The sequence below is a fragment of the Prinia subflava genome, chromosome 23 (assembly GCF_021018805.1).
Source record: "Prinia subflava isolate CZ2003 ecotype Zambia chromosome 23, Cam_Psub_1.2, whole genome shotgun sequence".
NCBI lineage: Eukaryota > Metazoa > Chordata > Aves > Passeriformes > Cisticolidae > Prinia > Prinia subflava.
Genome location: NC_086269.1, coordinates 1,667,321 through 1,688,358, shown reverse-complemented (window position 1 = coordinate 1,688,358; position 21,038 = coordinate 1,667,321). Strand labels below are relative to the sequence as shown.

The 21,038-nt window shown below is 55.1% G+C and overlaps 1 protein-coding gene across 1 annotated transcript; it reads right to left on the bottom strand.

The window, feature by feature from the left end:
• Positions 1 to 1,165: 1,165 nt before the first annotated feature.
• Positions 1,166 to 20,937, bottom strand: SLC41A1 (solute carrier family 41 member 1). The gene is made up of 10 exons (XM_063418120.1): positions 20,171 to 20,937; positions 16,005 to 16,112; positions 12,654 to 12,725; positions 10,805 to 10,949; positions 8,778 to 8,924; positions 7,774 to 7,921; positions 7,363 to 7,442; positions 6,985 to 7,119; positions 5,612 to 5,760; positions 1,166 to 4,399 (listed from the first exon to the last, which is right to left on the bottom strand). The coding sequence occupies exons 1-10, from the start codon at positions 20,516 to 20,518 to the stop codon at positions 4,214 to 4,216; spliced, it is 1,518 nt and encodes a 505-aa protein (XP_063274190.1). The 5' UTR covers positions 20,519 to 20,937; the 3' UTR covers positions 1,166 to 4,213.
• Positions 20,938 to 21,038: the final 101 nt, after the last annotated feature.

Here is a 21,038-nt window from a genome sequence, read left to right as displayed (position 1 = left end):
AGATCCAATCCTGAGCATCCCCTCTGCCCCCGATCCTGCTCTGTGCACCCCCAGATCCAATCCTGAGCATCCCCTGTGCCCCCGATCCTGCTCTGTGCACCCCCAGATCCAATCCTGAACACCCCCTGTGCCCCCGATCCTGCTCTGTGCACCCCCAGATCCAATCCTGAACATCCCCTGTGTCCGCAGGTCCTGCTCTGTGCACCCCCAGATCCAATCCTGAGCATCCCCTCTGCCCCGATCCTGCTCTGTGCACCCCCCGATCCTGAGCCCTGCACACCCCCAGATCCTGATCCTGCACATCCCCTGCATCCCCACATCCAGCCCCATGCACCCCCAAACCCTGCCCTGCACATTCCCTGCACCCCCAGACCCTGCCCTGTGCACCCCCAGCCCCGTGCACCCCCAGATCCAGCCCTGCACATCTCCTGCACCCCCAGCCCCATTCTCCACTGGCCCCTGCACCCCTGGGTGCTGCCCCAGGCACCCCTGCACCCCAGATCCAGCCCCCTGCACCCCAGATCCAGCCCCACAGCACGCACATCCACCCTCCCAACAGATTTTCGTTTTTACACCAGGCTCCCCCATTGCTGGGATTCCTCCAGGGCGTTTCTTTCTGCAGCTTCTGCTCCTTCCCTCACAGGGAAAATTCCAACACCACCCCCAGCCCAGGAGGGCAGGAGATGCCCCCTCCCCACACCCCAGCACCCCAAATATTCAATTTTGTTTGGGATTCTGCACCCACATCCTGCTGCAGGCACAGCCCTGCAGGGAAACACCAAAATTTTCCCTGCAGGGAAAATTTCCTGCAGGGAAATTCCTGCAAATCCAGGGGCTCTTCTGCCCCCCAGAAGCTGCAGAATTCCTTTTTTTTTCCAGGGAATCAGCAGAATCAGGCAGAGGCCACGTGGCAGCAGGGCCTGGATTTGGATCCAGAGAACAAAAACCTGGATTGGAGCCCCCAGGAGCTGCCAGGACCTGACCCAGGGCACGGCCGAGGTCACCTGGCACTCCCAGTAATCCCAGTTTGCTCCGTACCCAGCAATTTGTTTGATTTTCGTAACTCTTCTATCAAAAGAGCTCCAGCCTGAGCTCAAATAAGCTCCAAAACCTGAGAGGGGCCTTCATCCCCAAAGGAAAAAAAACCAAAAAACCAACACCACAGTCCACATAAATAAATGTCATCTTTATTTAACCAAATATAATTTATCCATTAGGTCAACATCTGTCAGTTATAGGAACTATAAATAATTAAGACAGTCTTTTTCCTTTAATAAAAGAGTAAACCAGGATTCTCATCTGCAGGCAGCTGTAGAGTGGGCATGCATTGGAGTGCAACCAGTGGGAAGAGGGTTGGTTGTTTTAATTTTTTTTCCATCAATATTCCTCAGTTTTAAATGAAATTCTTCCCTGACCATTCCCCAAGCACACCTTTGACCATATTTAATGTACAGACCCCCCCTCCACCCCCACGAGAGGCATATTCCTCCTCCAGGGAATCTTTTCCTGGGGGATTAAGTGGTGATGTGACATCAGAAAGGCCAGCAGAGTTTCTCTCTATATCCATAAAAGCTGAGATGTTAATGGAAGGAAGTCTTGCATTTATTCCTGACAACATCAGGCAGAGAAATCAGGTGAGCAGCTGAGAATACGCCAGAAAATAAATATTGCAGAAGCCCCAGCAGGGACAGGGTTGGTTTTGTGGTTGTTTTTTTTTACTTTGAGCACAGCTTTGGCCACAGGAGATCTGTGAAATGTCACCAGAGCGGGGAGAGGAGGGTCAGAGCTGCTCCCACAAATAGGAGGGCGGGGAGGGAGCCTGATGTTGCATTAGCAAGGGAAAAAAAGGGGGAAAACATCTCAAAAATTCAACAGCTGCTCCTCTGAGGGGTGAGCAGCAGCCTGGAGCCCACCTCTGCCTCCTGCACACCTCCAGCACCAGGGAAGGGCTCCCACAGCTCCAGGGAGGGCCTGGAGCAGCCCAGAGCCCTGGTTTGGCTCCCCCTGCTCCTGGGGACTTCCAGAACTCCTTCATCCTGACCCTCTTCATCCAACACCTCGGGATGTCCCAGCCCTGCACCCAGATCCCGGGCTGGGACACCGATCCTGGCCTAACTTTGGTCTTGGTTTGCCCATCTGGGTGCACCAGCTCTGGTTTTTTGTTGCCCTCCCAGCTCAGCCTAACGGGAGGAGAAGGAATCCCAGGCAGCCCTGACCTGAGCAGCACAAAAAGCAGGAGGGGAAGCGGCAGGGGAGGGAACCCTGCGCTCCCCAGGCGGGCTGAACCCCAACCCCAGGTTTTACACAAGGCAAGGGGGGTTCCTGTGCCACAGGGCTCCAGCTGTGCCTGCATTTCCAGCTGTGCTGGCATTTCCAGCTGTGCCTGCATCTCCAGCTGTGCCTGCATTTCCAGCTGTGCCTGCATCTCCAGCTGTGCCGGCATCTCCAGCTGTGCCTCAATTTCCAGCTGTGCCTGCATCTCCAGCTGTGCCAGCATTTCCAGCTGTGCCTGCATTTCCAGCTGTGCCTGCATCTCCAGCTGTGCCTGCATTTCCAGCTGTGCCTGCATCTCCAGCTGTGCCTGCATTTCCAGCTGTGCCTGCATTTCCAGCTGTGCCGGCATTTCCAGCTGTGCCGGCATCTCCAGCTGTGCCGGCATTTCCAGCTGTGCCGGCATTTCCAGCTGTGCCGGCATTTCCAGCTGTGCCGGCATTTCCAGCCGTGCCGGCATTTCCAGCTGTGCCTGCATCTCCAGCTGTGCCGGCATTTCCAGCTGTGCCTGCATTTCCAGCTGTGCCTGCATTTCCAGCTGTTTGGCACCTCTGCAGTGACAGAAATCCCGTGCAGCCCAGGGATGTCCTTCCCTAACTCCTCCCCAGAGCACCTCAGGCTCAGCTGGGGGACTGCAGGGTGGCTCCCCCCTGGCTGCAAGGGGCCCCTCAGCAACCAAAAGGGAATTTGGACACAAGAACCAGGAGCTGTTTGTCCATCCCACCCCTCTGGGAAAGTCAGCTGCGCTGAGGAGAGCCATGAAAACAGAGCAGCACAAGGAGGCAGCGCCCAAGGGGCTCCAGCAGGTCCTGCAGAGCTCTCTGGCAGCTGGGAGGGGGTCTGGAGGTGGGGAGAGCCCCCAAACCCCTCCAGGTGAAGCTCAGAGCAGCCGGACCCGGCTCACCAGGGCAGAGGCAGCGCCACGGTCTGGGCTGGGTGGCAAAAGGGAGCAGAGCCCAGCCAGGAGCTGATCCTGCACCCCCAAATCCAGCCCTGCTCATCCCCTGCACCCCCAGACCCAGCCCTGCTCATCCCCTGCACCCCCAGATCCAGCCCTGCTCATCCCCTGAACCCCCAGATCCAGCCCTGCACCCCCAGACCCAGCCCTGCTCATCCCCTGCACCCCCAAATCCAGCCCTGCTCATCCCCTGCACCCCCAAATCCAGCCCTGCTCATCCCCTGAACCCCCAGATCCAGCCCTGCTCATCCCCTGAACCCCCTGATCCAGCCCTGCACCCCCTGATCCAGCCCTGCACCCCCAAATCCAGCCCTGCTCGTCCCCTGCACCCCCAGCCCCTGCCCCGTGCACCCCCGGGCTCCAGGGCAGAGGCGGCGCCAGGTCTGGGCTGGGTGGCAAAGGGGAGCCCTGGAGCTGCCAGCAGAGCCCAGCCAGGGGCTGGGGCTCTCAAATGAGCTCACTCACATCCCTGGGGTGAGCACAGGAGCCTTCCTCACCATCCTCCTCATCCTCCCCTCCCCATTTTTGGACATGGGAGCTCCAGTGAGCCAAGGCAGGGGTACCCAGTGCCCTCAGGTTGTTCGTGGCCAGAAGGTGCCAGCTCAGCAGAACAAACCTGAGGGTTTAAAACGCTTATGAAGCAAAAAAAGCAGCCCTTCACCTCGGGGGAGTGGGCAGGGGGGGCTCCCTGCACGACCTGGCTGAGCAGGAACTTCCCTGGAGCCTTGGTTCACACACAACTGCTACGAAAATTGCACTTAGTGATTGTCTCGTTACACTTTTGTTTGTTTGTTTGTTTGTTTGTCCTCCCTAAAACTAGATAGATCTTCTGTACAAACTCGGCTTGAAATATAAACCAGGTAAAATTCCCATTGAAAATAATGAGAATCCAGTATCAAAGGTGAGGTGGGGCTGGGAGGAGGGGGAAGCAAAGAAACAACCAAGGGGAGGAGGAGAGCTGTGGGCAGGGGGGAGCAGGGGGATTTAATCCCCCACGTCAGAGTCCCGGTCCCCGATGAGCCAGAGCACGTGGAAGCTGAGGGCCAGGAGCCCCGTCCCAATCAGGTCCCCCAGGGCTGTCAGGTAGGGGATGGAGAAGTTGTCGGGGTCCAGGTGCCTGCCCCACATCCAGTGCACCATCCAGTCAGCGATGTAGAGCAGGATCAGCACCTGCAAGAGCCACGGCAGCCCTGCCCTGAGCCTTCAATCCCACCTCAGCCCTGCCCCAAACCCTGCAATCCCACATCAGATCTGTCCTGAGCCCTCAGTCCCACCTCAGCCCTGCCCCAAACCCTGTAATCCTACATCAGACCTGTCCTGAGCCCTCAGTCCCACCTCAGCCCTGTAATCCCACCTCAGCCCTGCCCTGAGCCTGCAATCCCATCTCAGCCCTGCCCCAAACCCTGCAATCCCACATCAGATCTGTCCTGAGCCCTCAGGACCACCTCAGCCCTGCCCTGAGCCCTCAATCCCACCTCAGCCCTGTCCCAAACCCTGTAATCCTACATCAGATCTGCCCTGAGCCTGCAATCCCACATCAGCCACAGCTCCTGAGCCCTCAGTCCCACCTCAGCCCTGCCCTGAGCCCTCAGGCCCCCTCAGCCCTGCCCTGAACCTGAAATCCCACATCAGATCTGTCCTGAGCCTGCAATCCCACCTCAGCCCTGCCTGGCTCAGGAAGGCACAACCACAACTTCTGAGCCCTCAGTCTCACCTCAACCCTGCCCCAAGCCCTGCAATCCCACATCAGCCCTGTCCTGAGCCCTCAACCCCACATCAGATCTGTCCTGAGCCCTCAGGACCACCTCAGCCCTGTCCTGAGCCTGCAATCCCATCTCAGCCCTGCAATCCCACCTCAGATCTGCAATCCCACCTCAGCCACAGCTTCTGAGCCTGCAATCCCACATCAGATATGTCCTGAGCCCTCAATCCCACCTCAGCCCTGTAATCCCACATCAACCCTGCCCCAAACCCTGCAATCCCACCTCAGCCCTGTCCTGAGCCCTCAGTCCCACCTCAGCTCTACAATCCCACCTCAGCCGTGCCCTGCAGTCCCACCTCAGCCCTGCCCGGCTCAGGGAGGCACAACCACAGGTCCTGCAAATTCCACATCCCCTTTTCATCACCAGGCCTTCCCAAAATGCCAAATCACCCCGCAGGACAGATTAGGAGAGACAATTTGGCCATCAAAAGGACTTGAAGGAGACAAAAGGCAGATTCTAAACTCGGCAGGACGGAGAAATTGTGTGTCCAGGAAGGAGCAACTCCACCTGGGATCCCCCTGCCCAGCACAGCCTCAGGCAGGGACAGGCACTCCACACCTGAGCAGGTGACACCCGTGTCCCCTGGGCCAGCCCAGCCCCCGGGGGGCTCCCAGCTCACCTGGAGCAGCGCTGCTGTCATGTAGAAGACGATGAAGATGAGGGTGAGCGTGGTGTGCCCCCCCTGCATGGAGTGGATGGTGTAGAGGAACACCAGGTGCCCGGGCACCACCAGCAGGAAGAGCACGCGGGCAGAGCGGGAGTTCACGTCTGCAAAGGGACACCAGCACTGATTTAGGAGCTGGAAATGTCCAAGGACAGGCTGGGCAGGGCTTGGGAGCAGGCTGGGGTGGTGGGAGCTGTGTGGGACTGATATTTCTGTGTCTGAGAGATTTCAGCCTGCTGGCAGCTGGTAACTTTTTTCCCCAAGGGAAAACTTCTCAAGAAAGCTTCTTCTCAAAATGATCTTGGCAAACAACTGCCCTCCCTCAAAGCAATCTTTCTCCAGGTGGTCTTTTGCCTTTCTAGTTCTCAAAAAAACCCCCATTTTAGCTGTTTCTGTAATTTAACCAATGGGATTGGGGAGGTGTTGTTCCTATTCACCGATCATGTTAAGTCTGTATTGGAGTAATAAGTATAAATAGTATATAAATAAGTGTAAGAAGTAGTAAGAATTAGACAATAAAGCTTTTTCTATGCCCTTTGCCTTCTGAAATATTTGGAGTCTCATCTTTTTTTGTGTCCTACGACAACAGGAGGTGGATGGGATTTGGGGTGGAGGGGATTTGAGGTGGATTGGATTTGAGGTGGATGGGATTTGAGGTGGATGGGATTTGAGGTGGATGGGATTTGGGGTGGATGGGATTTGGGGTGGAGGGGATTCAGGGTGGATGGGATTTGAGGTGGATGGGATTTGAGGTGGATGGGATTTTGAGGTGGATTGGATTTGGGGTGGATGAGATTTGGGGTGGATTGGATTTGAGGTGGATGGGATTCAGGGTGGATGGGATTTGAGGTGGATTGGATTTGGGGTGGATGAGATTTGGGGTGGATGGGATTTGAGGTGGATGGGATTTGAGGTGGATTGGATTTGAGGTGGATGGGATTTGAGGTGGATGGGATTTTGAGGTGGATGGGATTTGAGGTGGATGGGATTCAGGGTGGATGGGATTTGAGGTGGATGGGATTTTGAGGTGGATGGGATTTTGAGGTGGATGGGATTTGGGGTCCCTCCCCACCCAAACCATTCCACAATTCCATGACCCTGCAGGCTAGCAGGGATTTTGGGGAGCCTGTGCAGGACCAGGAGCTGCCCAGGACCATCCTGTGGGTCCCTCCCAGCTCAGGACATTCCACACCCACATCCCCCCACCCTCCAGGCTGGCAGGGAAGCTCCAGCCCTGAGCAGGGCTGAGCCCCCCACGGCTGTGACAACGCTGCAGCCACTGCCACGGGGGGCTCAGGTGGCACCAAGCCCTGCACCCAGGGCCGTACCTGAGCTGAAGAAGGTGCTGCAGGGGCTGGGGCACCTCCGAGGGGCCGTCCCGGGGCTGTCTCCAGGCACCCCACTCATGTGCAGGTAGGTGGAGATGCGGCTGGCCTGCACTGCCACCAGGTTGCCACCCACACCTGCAGGGCACAGAGAGCACTCAGGGCACAAAGAGCACTCAGGGCATGGCCCAGACACCTCCAGGAGCTCCTCTCAACAGCTGGGGTTAGGTAGGACAGGGCTTTTTTCTGACCCCAGGTCTTTCAGCTGAAAGGGCGTCACGGGAGCAGCCAAACCTGTGCTCCCCTGGCTCCCCAAAAGAGAATTCTTGTGCTGAATTCCCAAAAGAGGATTCCAGCTCCCTGGGGTGGGGCAGGACTCACCGTTGATGACTGGGGTGAAAACTGCCATGCCAGCAAAGTTGGGGTCCGACACCGTCCTGTCCAAAATCAGGCCCCCAACGCTGCAGGGGGAGATCAGGGAGAGGTCAGTGCTGCTAAACAGCTTTGGGTGGTCAATTATTGGGTTAAAAGTATAAATAATACAGGTATCATCTCGTTACTGGGTAGTTTATGCTTAAATAGCCTCGGAAAGAGTTAAAGGCACCTGTCAGAGCTCACAACTCGTGAGGCTGTGCTATAAAGAATTAATAAATATCTGAGTCTGAACACAGAACCGTGATTCCCACGCGCTGATCCCCGCTCTGACACGAAGGAAAGAGGAGCAGAAACCCCCAGGGATGCTCTCCCCCCTGTCCTGGCCCCGGGGAGGGCGTGGGGACAGGCCAGCCCCACCTGCTGATGGCCATGGCGATGATGACGGGCTCCCAGCCCGAGTACAGCACCTCCCGCGTGGCCGCGCTGCGCTTGGCCAGCACCACCCAGACCGGCAGCAGGGAGATGAAGAAGGCGCAGACCAGGGGGTTCACGTAGGCCTTGGTCTCTGGGAAGGAGGAGGAGGAGGAGGAGGAGAAGGAGAAGAAGGAGGAGGAAGGAGGAGGAAGGAGGAGGAAGGAGGAGGAAGGAGGAGGAGGAAGGAGGAGGAAGGAGGAGGAAGGAGGAGAAGGAAGGAGGAGAAGGAAGGAGGAGAAGGAGGAGGAGAAGAAGGAGGAGAAGGAGGAGGAGAAGAAGGAGGAGAAGAAGGAGGAGAAGAAGAGGAGAAGAAGAGGAGAAGGAGAAAAAGAAACAAATCAAACCCACATCCCTCAGTGATGAAATCTTGTACGTGGCCAGAATGGAATGAGCCTCCTCCCCACCTCCCACTCCTGGGCAGGAGCTCCCAGCGCTGCCTCCTTCACCCCTGGATGAGCCTGGCTGAGTCACAGCCCCGTGTCCGGGGAAGGAGGAGGAGGAGGAGGAGGAGGAGGAAGAGGAGGAAGAGGAGGAAGAGGAGGAGGAGGAGGAGGAGGAGGAGGAGGAGGAGGAGGAGGAGGAGGAGGAAGAGGAGGAGGAGGAGGAAATTGGGAGCCTCCAGCTGCAGCCCTGCCCCGAGGATCCCCAGCTGGAATCCAGATCTGCCTTCTCCCACTGCCCCAGCCCCGGCCAAGCACCTGGAATGGGCCAACCTCTCCCTGGGCACCTCACCTGGGGAGGAGGAGGAGGAGGAGGAGGAGGAGGAGGAGGAGGAGGAGTGCAAGGCAGGGAAAAGATCCATCCCCACCCCTAAACCTGAACCGAGGCAGCTCCAGGGCAGGAATCCCACCCACACCATGGACAGAGCGGGCAGAGGAAGAGGATGGGAGGAGAGGGAGGCAGAGCACGGGGCAGGCAGGGATGAAGGCCCTTGAGCTCCTCCTCACCCAGCTCCTTGTACAGGCCCCAGCTGATCCCCGAGAGCAGCGCCAGCGTGATGAGGTCCCCCAGGCTGGCGGCGATCGGCGTGGCCACGTTGTCAGGATTGATCCCCATCCTCCGGGAGCCGATGATCACCCCAATCATGATCATACCTGCAGGAAAAAAAGGGGAAAAAACCCAAAATCAGGGTAAGGACAAGGGAGGTGAGGGGAAAAAACCCCAAAAACAGGGTAAGGTTAAGGGAGGTGAGGGGAAAAATCCCAAACAGGGTAAGGTTAAGGGGAGGTGAAGGGAAAAAACCCAAAAAACAGGGTAAGGTCAAGGGAGGTGAATATTTTAGGAAGATCAGAACTGATCCCCATCCTCCGGGAGCCGATGATCACCCCAATCATGATCATACCTGCAGGAAAAAAAGGGGAAAAAACCCAAAATAGGGTAAGGCCAAGGGAGGTGAGGGGAAAAAAACCCCAAAACAGAGTAAGGCCAAGGGAGGTGAATGTTTTAGGAAGAGGGGGTGGCTGGTCCTGAGTTTGATCCTCACATGGGGCACCATTAAGTGTTGGATTTTTATCTTATTTTTTTTGGTAGAGTTGGGATTAAATGCTTGAAATGGTATTTTTAATATATATTACTATATACATAAATATGTATAGTAATATAATTATTATTATATAATTATAACTATATAATCACTATTATAATAATATAATTACTATTATTATTATTACTATAATTACTATATATAGTAATATATATTACTATATATTAATAATATATAGTAATATATTACTATATAATATATAGTTACTAGATAGTATATACACACTATATATAATATATATTACTATATATAATATATAATTCCTATATAGTATATATATGACTTACATAGTAAGCTTAATATAACTCAATATTAAAACTGATAAAAGTTTATAAAATAAACTTCATATAACTCAGTGTTTTAATGTTTTAATGTTTTAATGTTTTCTGGGGGGTCAGTGCCCACTGGCACAGAGATCCCTCAGCCTTTGGTGCCAGGTCAAACTCAATATTTTAATATTTTAATGTGTTTTAATGTGTTTTAATGCATTTTAATGTTTTAATGTTTTAATGTTTTCTAGAGGGTCAGTGCCTGCTGGCACAGAGATCCCTCAGCCCCTGGTGCCAGATCAAGCTCAATATTTTAATGTTTTAATGTTTTAATGTTTTAATGTTTTAATGTTTTAATGTGTTTTAATGTGTTTTAATGTTTTAATGTTTTCTGGGGTGTCAGTGCCTGCTGGAACAGAGACCCCTCAGCCCCCCATGCCAGGTCAAACTCAGTGTTTTAATTTTAATGTTTTAATGTTTTAATGTTTTCTGGGGTGCCAGTGCCCGGTGGCACGGAGAGCCCGGAGCCCTCGGTGCCAGGTCAAGCTCAATGTTTTAATGTTTTAATGTTTATAATGTTTAAATGTTTCAATGTTTTAATGTTTTAATGTGTTTTAATGTTTTAATGTTTTCTGGGGTGTCAGTGCCCGCTGGCATAGAGACCCCAGCGCCCTCCGTGCCAGGTCAAACTCAATGTTTTAATGTTTTAATGTGTTTTAATGTTTTAATGTGTTTTAATGCGTTTTAATGTTGTAATGTTTTAATGTTTTCTAGGGGGTCGGTGCCTGCTGGCACAGAGCTCCCTCACCCCTCATGCCAGGTCAAACTCAATGTTTTAATGTTTTAATGTTTTCTGGGGTGCCAGTGCCCGGTGGCACGGAGAGCCCAGAGCCCTCAGTGCCAAGTCAAACTCAGTGTTTTAATTTTAATGTTTTAATGTTTTAATGTTTTAATGTCTTAATGTTTTAATATTTTAATGTTTTAATGTTTTAATGTTTTAATGTGTTTTAATGTTTTCTGTGGTGCCAGTGCCCCCTGTCACAGAGCCCCCTCACCCCCCATACCAGGTCAAACTCAATATTTTAATGTTTTAACGTTTTCTGTGGTACCAGTGCCCCGTGTGCCAGATCCCCCTGACCCCCGTGGCCAGCAGGGCACTCACCCAGCAGCAGCGAGGCGATGAAGGCGGTGGCCACGCTGCTGGCACACAGCAGCACGGCGTGGGCCACGCTGAAGCGCCCCTCGGGGATCCAGCCAAACACCACGGCCGCCATGGACGCCAGGAACCCCACCACGGTGGCCTGCACCTGGGGACAGCACAATGTCACCCACCGGCCACCCTGACAGCCACAGGGGTGCCCAGGGCACAGGGTTTGGGGTTCTGTGCCCAGCCTGGGGGGCACAGAGCAAATCCTGCTGCTGCTGCTGCTGCACACCAAGGACAACGCTCAGGCCTGGGAGCTTTAACGGGGGGGACAGGAGGGTGGGACCCCACAGCCTGGAGCTGCGGCTGGAGAATTAAACACCAATGTGCAAATGGAGCAAAATTTATCAAAGTGTGAGACCTCGTGACTGGCCGTCCACTTTGTGACCATTTTTTGTCCATTTTGGGACCATTTTGGGACCATTTTGGGACCATTCTGGGTCCACTTTGTGACCATTTTTTGTCCATTTTGGGACCATTCTGGGACCATTCTGGGTTCACTTTGTGACCATTTTTTTGTCCATTTTGGGACCATTTTGTGCCCATTTTAAGTCAATTTTGTGCCCGTTTTGGGACCATTTTGTGCCCATTTTGGGACCATTCTGGGTCCACTTTGTGACCATTCTTTTGTCCATTTTGGGACCATTTTGTGCCCATTTTAAGTCAATTTTGTGCCCGTTTTGGGACCATTTTGTGTCCATTTTGGGACCATTCTGGGTTCACTTTGTGACCATTCTTTTGTCCATTTTGGGACCATTTTGTGCCCATTTTAAGTCAATTTTGTGCCCGTTTTGGGACCATTTTGTGTCCATTTTGTGACCATTCTGGGTTCACTTTGTGACCTTTTTTTTGTCCATTTTGGGACCATTTTGTGCCCATTTTAAGTCAATTTTGTGTCCATTTTGGGACCATTTTGTGTCCATTTTGGGACCATTCTGGGTCCATTTTGCATCCATTTTGTGTCCATTTTGGGACCATTTTTTTGTCCATTTTGGGACCATTTTGTGTCCATTTTGGGACCATTCTGGGTTCACTTTGTGACCATTTTTTTGTCCATTTTGGGACCATTTTGTGCCCATTTTAAGTCAATTTTGTTCCCGTTTTGGGACCATTTTGTGCCCATTTTGGGACCATTCTGGGTCCACTTTGTGACCATTCTTTTGTCCATTTTGGGACCATTTTGTGCCCATTTTAAGTCAATTTTGTGCCCGTTTTGGGACCATTTTGCGTCCATTTTGGGACCATTCTGGGTTCACTTTGTGACCATTTTTTTGTCCATTTTGGGACCATTTTGTGCCCATTTTAAGTCAATTTTGTGCCCGTTTTGGGACCATTTTGTGCCCATTTTGGGTATAGCCCTGCCCAGGCTCTTGTCCCACCCAAGGTGTACCTTAAATGCCTTTTAACAAATCTCTGCTTTATTCTCAGCTCTGCCCAGTCCCAGCTCAGCCTCCCCAGGGCACCTCAGGGTGTGGCAGGGGCAGCCCAGAGCAGCCGTGGCTGCCCCATCCCTGCAAGTGTCCAGGGCCAGCCTGGAGTGGTGCAAGGTGTCCCTGCCCTGGGAAATGAGTGAACCAAAACCACTCCATGATTTTATTCTGTGAAAATAAATATGTGAAATTTTCTGTTTCCAAGAGGGAAACCCCAGCCAGGGGGATCAGAGCATGGAAACAGCCAGCCCAACCTGCAGGGCCATAAAGGAACCACAGAACACTGAGAGAAACAGCAAAACTCAGGCAGTTAAACCTCCCAACCTGCCAGGACTGGGCTTGTCCCAGCTGTGAATATTCCCCGTCCCTCTCCTGACCTGGATCAGAGCCATGTTCCCTGTAATCATCTTCCAGAGCTCTTTGGGTGTATCCATCTGGCCGATATTAGCCTGGGAGAGGAAAGGAGGCATCGTTAAAGCCCTGACAGCACCTCACAACTGCTGCCAGCCAAATTCCTGCCAGGAGCAGGATCTCAGACCCTCGGCAGGAAAGGGGGAGTGAAGAAAATCAGCATCAAGTGAAAAACAAAAAAACTGGTGGGAATGTGGGCAAAGCAGCGAGCTCCCTGTGTGCCCCTGCAGCCAAAACCTGCATTTCTCACCGCATTTCTACTGAATTTCTACTGAATTTCTCCCTGCATTTCTCCCTGCATTTCTCCTGCATTTCTCCCTGCATTTCTCCCGCATTTCTCCCTGCATTTCTCCCGCATTTCTCCCTGCATTTCTCCTGCATTTCTCCCCGCATTTCTCCTGCATTTCTCCCTGCATTTCTCCCTGCATTTCTCCTGCATTTCTCCTGCATTTCTCCTGCATTTCTCCCCGCATTTCTCCCCGCATTTCTCCTGCATTTCTCCTGCATTTCTCCTGCATTTCTCCCCGCATTTCTCCCCGCATTTCTCCTGCATTTCTCCTGCATTTCTCCCCGCATTTCTCCCCGCATTTCTCCTGCATTTCTCCCCGCATTTCTCCCCGCATTTCTCCTGCATTTCTCCTGCATTTCTCCCTGCATTTCCCCCCGCATTTCTCCTGCATTTCTCCCGCATTTCTCCTGCATTTCTCCTTGCATTTCTCCTGCATTTCTCCTGCATTTCTCCTGCATTTCTCCCTGCATTTCTCCTGCATTTCTCCTGCATTTCTCCCCGCATTTCTCCCCGCATTTCTCCTGCATTTCTCCTGCATTTCTCCCTGCATTTCCCCCCGCATTTCTCCTGCATTTCTCCCGCATTTCTCCTGCATTTCTCCTTGCATTTCTCCTGCATTTCTCCTGCATTTCTCCCGCATTTCTCCTGCATTTCTCCTTGCATTTCTCCTGCATTTCTCCTGCATTTCTCCTGCATTTCTCCTGCATTTCTCCCTGCATTTCCCCCCGCATTTCTCCTGCATTTCTCCCCGCATTTCTCCTGCATTTCTCCTGCATGTCTCCCGCATTTCTCACTGCATTTCTCCTGCATTTCTCCCTGCATTTCTCCTGCATTTCTCCTGCATTTCTCCCTGCATTTCTCCTGCATTTCTCCTGCATTTCTCCCTGCATTTCTCCCTGCATTTCTCCTGCATTTCTCCCTGCATTTCTCCTGCATTTCTTCCTGCAGGGCTGCCAGGGGTCAAGCTGCCCCTCGGGCAGGGCTGCAGAGCCCCAGGTCAGCCCTGCCCTGCTCCAGGGGCAGCACGTGGGGCACGGCTGGCACTGAACCCTGCTGGGCAAACACGGCTGGGGACACCTGGGGACACCTGGGGACACCTGGGGACACGGGCAGCAGCAGGCAGCCCTGGCACAGGGCTCACCTGGCACCAGGAGATGCTGACTGGGAGCACCAGGAGAGGGAAATTGTTTTAATTCCTGGGGTAGGAATTAAAATTAAATCCAAAGTAACCCGGAGGGATCGCTGCAGGGCACCAGCTCTGCTGCTCCCTGCCTCCCCCAGGGTCTTTATGGGGGGAAAACAAGAAACCATTGATTAATTCATCCCCCTGCTCTCCTTGCTGGATGTGCTTGAGAGCTGCCAGCTCATTTTACTGAGATGCCCCCAAATCATTTTAAAATTCAATGTCTTTAAAAAAAAATTAAAAATAACAAAATAAAATTAAAAACCATCTTTTACTGAGATGCCCCCAAATCATTCTGGGCAGAGAGGAGGAAGGAATGGGGGGCAAAACCAACAAAAAGTTGACTGGAGCAGCACACCCAGGAATTTGAGCTCCAGATGAAGCCTGACCTTAAAATTCCAGCCACATGGCAATTAGGCTGGGATTAACCTCGCCGTAGTCACGGGCAACACGATTTTAATCCTTTCACTGAGGGGGGAGCTCTGCCTCTGGACTGTGACAGGAATTTCAGAGGTGCCTGAAGGCAGCACTGATCAGAAACCCAAAATCTGAGCAGCCACTGCCGAGGGGAGAGCCTGGACCCACCCCGGGAGCAGAGAGGGAGAACAGGGGGGTCCTGGGGGGTCCCGGGGGTGTTTTCCAGCCTCAGTGACCCCGAGATTCTGTGGTTTGCAGGAGGGAAGGCAGAGCACAGAGCGTGGCTGATGCCAGCCCTGTGCTGGTGACAGGGACAGCAGCTCCCTGTGCTGGTGACAGGGACAGCAGCTCCCTGTGCTGGTGACAGGGACAGGACAGGGACAGCAGCTCCCTGTGCTGGTGACAGGGACAGGACAGGGACAGCAGCTCCCTGTGCTGGTGACAGGGACAGGACAGGGACAGCAGCTCCCTGTGCTGGTGACAGGGACAGCAGCTCCCCGTGCTGGTGACAGGGACAGGACAGGGACAGCAGCTCCCTGTGCTGGTGACAGGGACAGGACAGGGACAGCAGCTCGCTGTGCTGGTGACAGGGACAGGAGCTCCCTGTGCTGGTGACAGGGACAGGAGCTCCCTGTGCTGGTGACAGGGACAGCAGCTCCCCGTGTTGGTGACAGGGACAGCAGCTCCCCGTGCTGGTGACAGGGACAGCAGCTCCCCGTGTTGGTGACAGGGACAGGAGCTCCCCGTGCTGGTGACAGGGACAGCAGCTCCCTGTGCTGGTGACAGGGACAGCAGCTCCTCGTGCTGGTGACAGGGACAGGACAGGGACAGCAGCTCCCTGTGCTGGTGACAGGGACAGCAGCTCCCCGTGCTGGTGTCCCCCTGACCCTCCTGCAGCCACCAGGGCAAAGTTCTGCATTCCTGGCTGGCCACAGGCTCCTTCCCCTGCCCTGCCAGCCCCACGAGGGGACACATCAGTGCCAGGGCTGCCTCTGTCCCCAGCACTGCCCCGAGCAGGAGGTGGCCAGGGCCAGCAGGGTCTCCATCACTCGGAGAGCCTGTCCATGTCCCCAGGCTGTCCTGCTGTCCCCAGGCTCCTCCTGCCCTGTCCCCTGTCCTGGTGCCACTCCTGGTGGAAGAGCCGTGTCCCAGCCGTGTCCCAGCCGTGTCCCAGCCGTGTCCCAGCTGTGTCCCAGCCATGTCCCAGCCGTGTCCCAGCCCCTGCAGCACCGGGACTGAGCTGTCAGCAAAGCTCCAGCACCACTAATCCTCCAAATCCCCCCGGCCCCGCGGGGTGAAAACGCCTCCCCAGCACCCGAACCCCGGGCTCCCAGGGAATTTGGGGTTTTTCCCTGTCCCACACACTCAGACTGTCCCAAATCAGTGTCCCCGTCCCCGTCCCTGTCCCTGTCCCTGCCCAGCACTCACAGCCGTGGACAGGCGCGATGCCAGGGTCATCTCCAGGTTCCCCTTGAGGCCCAGCAGAGCAGGAACCAAGATGAACACCTCGGTCACGTACTTGAAGACATCCCAGTGCTGAAATAAATTGAATTAAAGCACGTTAAATAAATTAAATATAAGCGTGGTTGGTACCAGGCTGGGTGGCACCCCCTGATCGTCACCCCTGACACCTGGCACTGCCCTGTGCCCTCCCTGCTGCCACCCTTGGGACTCTGCAGCTTCTCACACTTCTGACATTTGCAGCAGTGACCACACGATGCTGCTGGGCTGAAAAAAAACCACAACAAACCTGCTCTGAGCCAGCAACTTTCAGTGAAAAATCCCCCAAAGAGTCAGCAGTGACAAAATGTTTACACACCCAGGGGCCAAAGCAGGGAAAGACAGAGAGGTTTTGCCCAATACTTGCAGTTTTTGGCAGATTTGAGTGCTGATGTTGGGTCAGGCTCAGCTGAGAGCCTTTCCTATGTGTGTTTTTTGCAAATATAAATATATATATTTTTTTTTTTTGATTCAAACCCCAGCCCACTGAGGCCACCTTTCCCTGCTACCTGTGTTAACTCAGGCATTTCCTAACTCCTCTGCCTCTCCTGGGCTGAGGGACAGAGTTATTTAGGAAAAAAACCAAACCAAAACAAAACAAAACAAAACAAAAAAAGAGTAATTGCAGGAGGAGCAGCCGGAAACACAAAACCGCTCCAAAATCCCAAAAAAAACACGGATTTTATGCCATTTAAAAACACCCCTTGGCAGTGCCACCCTGCCATCCTCACCAGGGACAGGGATTTCTGTCCAGGACAAGGACAGGCATCACTAAATATCACTAAATATCACTAAATATCACTAAATATCACTAAATATCACTCCACCTGCCTAACAGCTCCCTGTGAGGAAGGACTTGAGTTGTGTCGTGTTTGTTTTTCCACCCTCCACCTGTGAGCCAACAACCTGCACTTTTTCCTGGGGCTGCCTTTTCCTGGGGCTGCCTTTTCCTGGGGTTTTGAGATTCCAAATTCAAGCTGGGAATTGAGAAAAGTGGGGCCAGCTGGAGATGGATGAGCTGGGGTCGTTTTTCCTCCCAGGGGGAAAAGGGTTTCCCAGGAATAAAAATCCTCCCAGTGTTCCTGACAGTGTGGAAAGGGCAGGGTGAGGGTGGGGAGGGATCAAACGGCCCTGAGAGGGATCCATGGGATCCATGGATGGGATCCATGGATGGGGATGGGGATGGGATCCATGGATGGGGATGGGATCCATGGGATGGGATCCATGGATGGGGATGGGATCCATGGGATGGGATCCATGGATGGGGATGGGATCCATGGGATAGGATCCATGGATGGGGATGGGATGGGATGGGATCCATGGGATGGGATGGGATCCATGGGATGGGGATGGGATCCATGGATGGGGATGGGATCCATGGGATGGGGATGGGATCCATGGGATGGGATGGGATCCATGGGATGGGATCCATGGATGGGATGGGATCCATGGAAGGGGATGGGATCCATGGAAGGGGATGGGATTCATGGAAGGGGATGGGATTCATGGGATGGGGTGGGATCCATGGGATGGGGATGGGATCCATGGATGGGATGAGCTTTAAGGTCCCTGCAGCCCAAACCCTCTGGGATTTTACACCAAGCCGACCCTCAGGGGCACAGAGATGTCTCAGCTCTCTCCCAAGCCTCTCCCTGCTGCAGCAGGAGGCTCCTGAGGTTTGGAGCCCTGCAGGTGCCCAAGGAGGAGGCGCTCGGTGCTCTGGGCTGGGGCTCGATGGTCCTGGGAGGATTTTCCAGCCCAAACTCTGGGATCCTGTGTGATTTGAGCTCGGAGCTCAGTGCTGAGAGCAGGACCTGACGTTCCTGCCCCAGCCCAGGCCGTGCCTCCTCCGGGGCCCCTCCGGGAGCAGCTGAGCTCAGCTCTCCCCGGGCTATTTTGGGGAGGCTCTGGGATGGTTTTGCTGCGTGCCCAGCGGGTCAGGCCCTCACCCCAGCTCCCCTTGGCAGCCCCCGGGGCTCCAGCAGCCAGCACCACACTGCCACTGCCCAGGACGAGCTGGCTGCCACCAGGGCCACCTCAGCAGAGTGGCACTGTCACTATGGGCTGTGCACAACTCAGGGCTCACAGGGGCAGCATCAGGCACCACCTGAAGCTCTCCACCACCTTCCCCAAGCCTGGCTTGGTGAATTTGGCTGATCTGCAGCTCCCTGGGCAAGGCAGGGCTGCTCCTGGAGAAAGGAAGAAAAGCCATCTTGGGGGAAGGAAAGCAAGGAGGTTTGTGCAGAGCTCAGCAGCTGGCTGGCTGCAAGGAGCAGGACCCGTGGGCCTCTGCCAGCTTTCTTAATATCAGAGGTTATACAACCCTGGCAGCCCGTGGGGCTCCAAGGTCCTGGTGGCTCCTGCAGGGGACAAAGCTCCCCGTGCAGAGCAGTGCCCACAGTGCGGCCCCACGGGGACAGCCAGAGCCAGGCTGCTGGGGGAAGAACAAAACAAAGCAAAACCCAAAGTAAAAAAGGCCAAAAAAAAAGGGGAAAGAGAAGAGGAACTAAGAATTTTGGTTCAGGACGTGCAGCTGTTAAAATCCCTGTAACAGCCCCTCTGAGAAGCACAGAAATACAGAAATAAGCTGTTTTTAGGGAGGCAAACAGAGCAGACAGGACCCTTCAGGACCTGCCCAGGATCCCAGTGTCTCCCACACAGCACTGGAGGGGTGAACTGGACCTGGCCCTGCTGGAGGAATCATCCCCCTTCCCCAGCCTGTGGCATTTCCATGGCTGATTTAATCCAAGGCTGAAGGGAGTGGGAGCTGTTGGCAGCACAGGCTGCCCAGCCACACGCTGAGCTGCTGTGGGAAACAGGAATTACAAAGTTTTATTCCTAAAGGCCATCATAATCAAGGCAGGAGAACGCAGGGCTGAGCCGCAGCCTCCCAGCCCTGCCTGCCCACAAGGGCTGTGCCTGCTCCAGGAAAAACTTTAGCTTGGGCTCAAATCACTTTGGGCAACTTCCAGAAGAGCCAGGCACGAGTTTGCAGGGACTCTGCGAAGGGAAAACATGCTGGAAATGTCCTTATTTTTCACAGAACGATTCCAGTAAATCTCCCCCGGATTAATTCACCCCGTCCAGCCTTTCCTGTTTGGAGTCACTTCCCAGCTCTCCCAGCAGGTCCCACCAAGGGATGACCAGAGCAGGCAGGCACGCAGGGAAATCGCTGCTCTGGGCACGACAGCACCACAAATGTCTGCCTGACCACCCACAAATCCCAAAAAAAACCCCTCCTGTGACTTCCCGGCACGGCTGGGCTGGCCCCAGCTGCTGACACTGGAGCCTCTCTGTGCCCACGCCAGCAGGGCGTGCTGAGCTCAGCCCAGCACCCACCCCAGCTCCAGCACAGCGTTCCTGGTCACCCACAGCTCCCAGGTGAGCTCCCAAACCTCGGGGTGAGCCCGATTTTTGTGCCTCAGGGAGGGGAGGCCGTGCCCAGCCTGGCAGGGCAAAGGAGAAGCTTGGGGAGCAGCAGAGGAGCCTCAGTTTGCAAAGGCACCGTTCCCACGTGGGAACACAACCGGGCTGGCGCCTTCCCACGGCGTCACCTGCGCAAGGGGAGCGCCTTGGTTTCCATCCAGAGGTCACTGCCAGCTCCCTGCTGGCTTTTCCCAAAATTCAGCCCCACAGCCCTCTCAGGGGGAAGGCTCTGCCAGCCCTGCCATCCCTGGGTGCCTCCAGAGCACAGGGAAGCGGTGCAGGAAGCTCTGGAATGAGCCACACGGTCTGGCAAACACTGGGAGAAACATTAACCTGGCTGGCACGAGCCTGGAGCAGCACAGCAAGCACCGAGGTGGGAAAGGGACACGAGGAGCAGTCCCTGGGGGCTGGGATGTCACCAGGGAAGGGATTCCTCTCCAGCTGGGATGCACAGAGCTCTCATTCCCAGGCAGAAGCTGCAGCTGCACCTTCTCCTCTGAGCCAGCGTCCTCTCCTTCCTTCATTCCACTCATCCCTCCCATCTCCTTCGACTGAGCTCCACTTACAGAGCCAGGCTTGGGGCAGGGGGGTGGAGGGCTGCCCACCTCCCCCTGCCCAGGGCACTGCTTCCCCAGCCCCTGGCACCCCGTTATCCCCCCCAGCCCTACCTGCACAATGTCCAGCACCATGCCAGCGGCCACCGTGCCAAAGCCGGCCAGGAGGAACGGGAACAGCACCTGCAGCCCGATGGAGAACGAGGTCTCCTTGAGGGGCGAGGCGGGCTCGGGGCCCCTCTCCGTGCTGGTGTCGTCGCTCTCGTTGCTTTGGCTGCCGTTTTCCAGCAGCGCATCCTCCTCCCGCAGCCCTTTGGCGTTGGCACGGGATTCCAGCACCACCACTTCCACAGCGCCCTGGGCTCCCAGGAACTCGGAGGGCTCGGGGCTGGCCGGGCACTCCCCGGGCACCGCGGCCCCGTTGGTCTGGGGGGGCTCCTTCTGCTCCAGCTTGGAGCTCATGCTGCCCCGACCCTCGGCGGGTCTACAGCCAGGGATCCTCCGCCAGCAGCTTCTCCACGCGGCCTTCCCAGCGTCCGGGGGGGAGCCGTGCTGCGGCAGAGATCCCCATCAAGCGGGGACACCCGGGGGACACGGCGGGGGCTGGGGGCGGCAGCGGCGCCCCCCGGCGCTGCTCCTGCCCGGCCCCCGGGGCGGGCTCCAGGCTGCCCTCCCTGGTGTGCGATGCCTCAGCGCCTCTTCCCAGTTTGTTTTCCAGCGGATGCGGCGGGGCAGGGGGAAAATCAGGTGTTTAAAGGAACAGCGAAAGGGAGGGCTGGCTTTTGGAGATGATCGCACTCAGGCTCTGCTTGCCACCGCTTCCTCCAGTGGCTCTGTCCCTCTGCAGAGTTACAGTCCCAAGGCTCCTGCGGGCTTTCTGCCAGAGCAGCCAGCGATTCCAGCAGGCTTCCAGCAGGTCCCTGCCGTCCTCCTCCTCCTCCCCCAGAAGAATTTCTCACCCGGCAGCACGAGGCGAGCACAG